Below are 6,832 nucleotides of genomic sequence, written 5' to 3'. Positions count from 1 at the left end.
CCATCCAGTTATCTACTTTGTCCATTCACTCAGCTTTTCAAACCCATTGCCCCTCCTCCCCTGCTCCCACCTTCACACCTCACTGCATCTTCCTAGAACTCTTCTGTAGTTCCCTCAGGCAGGGCTAAGAATTCTGTCATCCATGTTCCTATATGTCTATCAGGCAGCTTAATAGGTCTATGAAGTCCTCACCACACTGAATCATTGCAACCACACGTTACTCACTTCTCCTCTGCACTCCAGCCTGGGCAACAGAGTGAGACTCTGAGTTCCTTGAGAGCCATGCAGTGTTCACTCCAGCACCCTGAGAGAGCAATATGTGTATAAAATACCCTTCAATATGTGTCAAATAACTGAATGAATGAACAGACATAATAACAAGCAAATACCATGCTCATGGGTCACTGAGAAAGGTTCGAATAATTTTCAAACTGCTTCTTCCTTAGACCAACAATGTCTCCTGATTAACAGGCACTACCATGGAAATCAAATAGGGCAGAGTGGCAGGGAGAAGTGGCAGAAAAGTAGACAGAACCAGGACCTCTCCTTGCAGTTTAAACCAGACTTAAGCAAGCAGCCCGCACACCAACCAAGCACAGAGAGGTTTCCTTTGGCCAAGAAAGTGCTTTAAAATTCTGGTTCTACACTTTCACTTGATGTGCCGGAGGGTCAGGCAACCCACAACCTGCATTCCCACCAGGCTTCAATGACCGCTGTGGGGTAGCTGCTCCCCCATTTTGAGAAAGCACCTGTGTTCTCCAGTGCGCCACAGTCCCCATCAGTCTCTGTTGTCTTCCCTCAGCTCATCTCTCCCTCCCAGTCTGTTTGCTGTCTGGCCCCTGTGGGCATTTGAGTTTGCAACCCTGGGTTGAAACAGATTGCTTGGCTTAAGGAGTTAAAATGCCTGTGTGTGTGCTCATTCTTTGCACCAAAGATTAACAGAAAGGATCTCTGCAGCTCCATTTCTCTCCAGGCTAGAAAGTTTAATAAAACCTAACTGATGCTGCCTGGCTTTAAGGCTGAGAATGCCAGGGGCCATGACTGGGAAAGGAGAACAAAGAGGGGGGAAGAGGAGGCAAGGTGTAGCACAAAGAGGCTGTCTGGAAGTGTGACCCTCTGTTCTGCCAGGCTGAGATAAGCTCCTCTGCAGGACTGTTAAGGAAAGATGAGGACGGAGCTGGACACTCAGCAAAGGGAAACGTTCAGGAAGGAATTCCCCAGCAAGTCTGCTAGACAAGCCACTGTCTCATGAAGCTTTAGCTCCACTCACTGGCTGGCTATAAATTAAGCTCCAGGAAGCCAGCACAGCTCAGCAAAGCTTCCAGGCAGCCCCAAGGCACTGCTTAGAAGAAGAACTTTTCCTCAAACTCTGCCTCTTACAGGGTTTCCATAGGCTGGCCATTCATGGGTTGTGTGACCTTGGACCTCAGTGTCCTCCCATAGAAAACAAGGAGTATGAACTAGATTTATCTCTACTGTCCTTTCTAGGTGTTTCTTTCTTTCTTTTTAAACAAGGTCTCACTCTGTCACCCAGGCTGGAATGCAATGGCACGATCATGGCTCACTGCAGCCTCAACCTCCTGCACTCAAGTGATCCTCCTGCCTCAGCCTCCCAAGTAACTGGGACCACAGGCATGCACCACCACTGTGGGCTAATTTTTTTACTCTTTGCAAAGACGGGGTTGCAATGTTTCCCAGGCTAGTCTTGAACTCCTGGGCTCCTAAGAATTTTAACATTTGAGTTTTCTTCCAACAAAGAGGTGATTCCCACATAGAGGAAAATATAACTTTATAAAAACATATATAAACCCTGCTTTCCATTTTATTTTATTTTTATTTTTTTTTTTTTTTTGCTCCATTAACTTCTTTATAGGCACATGGGGAGTTACAGGCTGAGGACAAATGGGGACTTCACACTACATATATCTTCCTCTGTTCAGATAGCTTTTCAGGGGGAGTGAGTGCACTCTATATGTTGGAGGAAGAGGACATGGGTGCCTGTGGGCACTTCAGCACCAGGCTTGGTGAAGCACATACTCTCTGTAGCACAGCCCCGCATAGCAAATCTGGGTTTGAAGATACCAGCCTGCACGTGTCCAGATAAGGAGATGCAGTGGTTTTCCTTTCCAGTACAGTGGGTCATGGGCCCCATGCATTTGTCCCTGAAGCTTGCAGTGCAGGTGGGGCACATCAGGCCATTCTCAGTAAGATTGGTGAAGGGAACAGACAAAAAGGCACTGTTGCAGCCGTCGCTCTGGCAGCAGAAGGAGCTGGTTACCATGTGGTCCTTGGGGCCCATGGTGGTGGATATGACGCCAGAGTAGCAGTCCTGGGACCTGATGCAGCCCTTGTAGGTGTGCACCAACTCCTTGCCCTCTGTGGGATGGGGACAGGCAGGGACGGTGCTGGCTGACCACTCCCTGGCCTCAACCCCTGCCTCAAGGTCTTGCCTAACCCTAGGCCTCCCCAACCCCACAGCTTCCTGGGGTGGTCTCTTTCTTTTTTTTCTTTCTTTCTTTTCTTATTATTTTTTAGATGGAGTTGCCCAGGCTGGAGTGCAATGGCGCGATCTCGGCTCACTGCAACCTCCACCTCCCGAGTAGCTGGGATCACAGGTGACGGCCACCATGCCCGGCTATTTTTTTTGTATTTTTATTTTTATTTTTTTTATTTTTATTTTTTTAATTTATGAAGTATTTATTGATGATTCTTGGGTGTTTCTCGGAGAGGGGGATATGGGAGGGTCATAGGATAATAGTGGAGAGAAGGTCAGGAGATAAACACATGAACAAAGGTCTCTGGTTTTCCTAGGCAGAGGACCCTGCGGCCTTCTGCAGTGTTTGTGCCCCTGGGTACTTGAGATTAGGGAGTGGTGATGACTCTTAAAGAGCATGCTGCCTTCAAGCATCTGTTTAACAAAGCACATCTTGCACCGCCCTTAATCCATTTAACCCTGAGTTGACACAGCATATGTTTCAGAGAGCATGGGGCTGGGGGAAAGGCCATAGATCAACAGCATCCCAAGGCAGAAGAATTTCTCCTAGTCAGAACAAAATGGAGTCTCCTATGCCCACCTCTTTCTACACAGACACAGCAACAATCTGATCTCTCCTTCCTTTCCCCACACTTCCCCCCTCTTCTTTTCAACAAAACCGCCATCGTCCTCATGGCCCGCTCCCGATGGTCGCTGTCTCTTTGGAGATGTTGGGTACACCTCCCAGACAGGGCAGCCGGGCAGAGGCGCTCCTCACCTCCCAGACAGGGTGGCCGGGCAGAGGCGCCCCTCGCTTCCCAGACAGGGCCGCCCGGGCAGAGGCGCTCCTCGCTTCCCAGACGGGGCCGCCCAGGCAGAGGCTCTCCTCACTTCCTCCCAGACTGGGTGGCAGCCGGGCAGAGGCGCTCCTCACCTCCCAGACGGAGTGGCCGGGCAGAGGTGCTCCTCACTTCCCAGACGGGGCGGCTGAGCAGAGGCGCTCCTCACTTCCCAGAGGGGGCAGCCGGGCAGAGGCGCTCCTCACTTCCCAGACTGGGCGGCCGGGCAGAGGCGCTCCTCACTTCCCAGACCGGGCGGCCGGGCAGAGACGCTCCTCACTTCCTCCCAGATGGGGTAGCAGCCAGGCAGAGGTGCTCCTCACCTCCCAGACAGGGCAGCCGGGCAGAGGCGCTCCTCACTTCCCAGACTGGGCGGCAGGGCAGAGGTGCTCCTCACCTCCTAGACGGGGTGGCCAGGCACCACTTTAATTGACCCATAAATTCCTGCAGCAGCTAGAGATGTGAAGAGGCAAGTAAGAAGAGGAAATGTGCATAAGACTCTCAGAGCTTGGTAATAAACAAGGAGGACTGAAGTGACCCTGTGACTCCAAAGGCAGCTGTTCATTAGCCTCCTCCAATCCTTAGACCCAGCTGGAGCATTGCATGCACTGGCTCCCAGGTTGCAGGGGATGTCAGCAGCTCCAGCTCCCCTGATTGAAGGAGGCCATGTGGCTTTCCCTGGACTTCCTGCTTGGACAGTGAATCCCTGTAGGGCCTGGATCCATTACCCTCTTCTTCTCCCACCCTACCCAGCACTCTTCTTCATGAGTTTGCTTTCTCCTATCTTTTTTTCCTCCACTTTTCATTCAAAAATTGTTGATTAAGCACCTCCTATGGGACAGACAGTTTTCTAGAGTCTGGGAACACCTCAATGAACAGACAGGTTCTTGTTCTTATAGACCTTCCATTCTAGAGAGAAAGCTGAACAATAAACAAATAATACAGCAGGCAGTGAGGGGCACCATAAAGAAGGATGAGCAGGGTAAGTGGATGGGAAAATGTGCTACTTTGTCCCCTAGAGGCCAGGGAAAGCCTCTCTGTTAAGGTGATATTTGACAGAGATTTGAAGACACTGAAGGAGTGAGCCATTTGGATCTCTAGAGAAAGAGCATTCTTCTCCAGGCAGAGAAGAGCAAGTGCAAAGGCCATGATGAAGAAGTGAGCTTGGCCAGAGTGAGGGACACCAAGGGTGGCCTACAGTGCATGCAAGTCTTAAGAGATGAGGTTCTCAGTGCCCTTTGACTGCTCCAGAGATCCTGTGCTCACAACACAAAGCCCCAATCGTCCTAAAATATATCTATGATAAGGAAATTTGTCCCAAAATTTCCTTTCATCATGATTTACCTTCTGGTATCACACCCATGAAAGCAGAAATTTCCTGCTTTCTCCTAGTAATTACTAATCTGTCTCCTCCCCTAAAATGTAAGGCCAAGGAGAACAGGGACTTGCTCTCTTCATTCACTGCTCTATGTTCAGTTCCTATTTCAGTACTGAAAACCAAGTAGGCCCTCAATAAGTATTTTTTTGAATTTATTTATTTTATTATTATTATTATTTTATATTTTTGAGATGGAATCTCCCTCTGCTGCCCAAACTGGAGTACAGTGGTGCAATCTCAGCTCACTGCAACCTCCACCTCCCAGGTTCAAGCAATTTCTGGCTAATTTTTGTATTTTTAGTAGAGATAGGGTTTCACCATGTTGGCCAGGCTGGTCTCAAGCTCCTGACTCCAAATGATCCATCTGCCTCAGCCTCCCAGAGTGCTGGGATTACAGGCATGAGCAACCACCCCTGGCCAACCCTCAATAAATATTTTCTAGATGAAATGGGGAACCTAGCTATGTTACATGGTAATGAGGCAGCTGACTTTCTTGGAAGCAGAAGACCTAATTCTAGATTTGGTGACACAATAGCAATAAAGGAAGGACCTCTATAAATCACTCATGTCTCTGAGCCTCAGCTCTCAAAGTGTTGGATTAGAACTAGGGATGGCAAAATCCTGCTACAGGCACAACCACTCACCCCCTTCCATGCCCACTAGACCCTCTAATGAACAGCAGCTGTCTCTCTCTAGAGAAAACTTTGGAATTCTTCCCACCCAATGCTCTTAGCAGCCACAACCAAAGGGTCAGAGGTGACTCTTACAATGAACCCAATTTGCCATCCCTCAATTAGATGTTTAAGATTCCTTTCCACTATAATATCACATGATTCAAATCTAAGCAAACTTGTTTGCCCATATGGAGGTACATTTTTCTGCAAAATCAATCCCAAGAAATCCTACTTCTCACAGGCAAGCAGGTAACCCCTGCTTCCATAGCAGAGACAGTCACTAATAACACTTGCTTCAATTTGGACAAATAGTTTTCACCCAGAAACTAATTCAAGGCTACCTTTTATAGGCTCTTTCGAAGGCTGCTAGAGTTGATCCCTTGAGTAAGCTGAGTGTTGTGGTGCCCCTCAGTTCCCATGCCATAGAAGCTTGAACCTCATTCATTAATACACTAGCCCTAAGGCTTAAAACCAGTCTGGCCTGGCTTGGAGGCTTTAGATCACTATCTTCTGGCCAATAAGAATGAGTTTCTAGGCCAGGCATGGCGGCTCACACCTGTAATCCCAGCACTTCGGGAGGCTGAGGCTGGTGGATCAATTAAGGTCAGGAGTTGAGGTCAGGACCAGCCAGGCCAAGCCCATACCTACAAAAAATACAAAAATTAGCCAGGCATGGTAGCACACACCTGTAATCCCAGCTACTGAGGCAGGCTGAGGTACAGGAATTGCTTGAACCCAGGAGGCAGAGGTCACGGTAAGCTGAGATCGTATCTCTGCACTCTAGCCTGGGTGACAGAGTGAGACTCCACTTCAAAAAGAAGTGTGAGTTTCTGAGGTCTCTGATATGGTTATGGTCTTCTGGCTCTCGAGCCCTTCAGCCTCATTCCTCCTCAGGCATTCATTCCTGACCAGTCCCTCATGCCTTTCTGTGTCTCCCGTCTAAGCTTTCTTGCTCCCCATGCCTGATGGGAGTTGAATGCTCCTTTTCCTACAATGTGCACTCACCCCTCAGAACATGTTCTCCTCCAGCCACTCCAGGTACAAATCCAGTAAAATCCACCCTGAAGTCACCAGCAGGCCCATGAGATGGGCATTTCTGCTGAGGAAGAAAAATGCACAAATATCCAGACATAGAAGAGGACCATGAAAGATGCCCAAACCCCTATGGAGAAATATGGCATTGTCTCAACTTCCTCCCAAAACCACGAAGAGGAGTTTTTTAAATGACATAATCCCATAAGGACAAAGGAAATTGGAGAAGTATGAGCAGAGGAGAAAAGCCAACAACATTTTAGAAGCTGAAAGTAGATGAGCAGTGACTGTCCCAGTTAGCCAGAGAATATGAACTAAAAGAGAACTTTACTACATGGGCCCTATAACAGGAGACTTACAAACACCGTGGAAAATGTCTTCAAATGTGTGTTCTTAAAAGTTGCTTGTTCAGGTACTTGTCATCGAAATAACTTCC

At 48.5% G+C, this 6,832-nt stretch overlaps 1 protein-coding gene across 1 annotated transcript; it reads right to left on the bottom strand.

The window, feature by feature from the left end:
* Positions 1–1,858: 1,858 nt before the first annotated feature.
* LOC100442315 (phospholipase A2 inhibitor and Ly6/PLAUR domain-containing protein-like) lies at positions 1,859–2,502 on the bottom strand. The gene has a single exon (XM_009246452.4). The coding sequence runs from the start codon at positions 2,297–2,299 to the stop codon at positions 1,949–1,951; it is 351 nt and encodes a 116-aa protein (XP_009244727.2). The 5' UTR covers positions 2,300–2,502; the 3' UTR covers positions 1,859–1,948.
* Positions 2,503–6,832: the final 4,330 nt, after the last annotated feature.

The sequence above is a fragment of the Pongo abelii genome, chromosome 9 (assembly GCF_028885655.2).
Source record: "Pongo abelii isolate AG06213 chromosome 9, NHGRI_mPonAbe1-v2.0_pri, whole genome shotgun sequence".
Classification (NCBI taxonomy): Eukaryota; Metazoa; Chordata; class Mammalia; order Primates; family Hominidae; genus Pongo; species Pongo abelii.
This window is presented reverse-complemented; position numbering and strand designations above follow the sequence as displayed.

Excerpts from the sequence above, each read along its gene's own strand:
- LOC100442315 (XM_009246452.4), bottom strand. The coding sequence starts at position 2,299 with ATGGGCCCCAAGGACCACATGGTAACCAGCTCCTTCTGCTGCCAGAGC.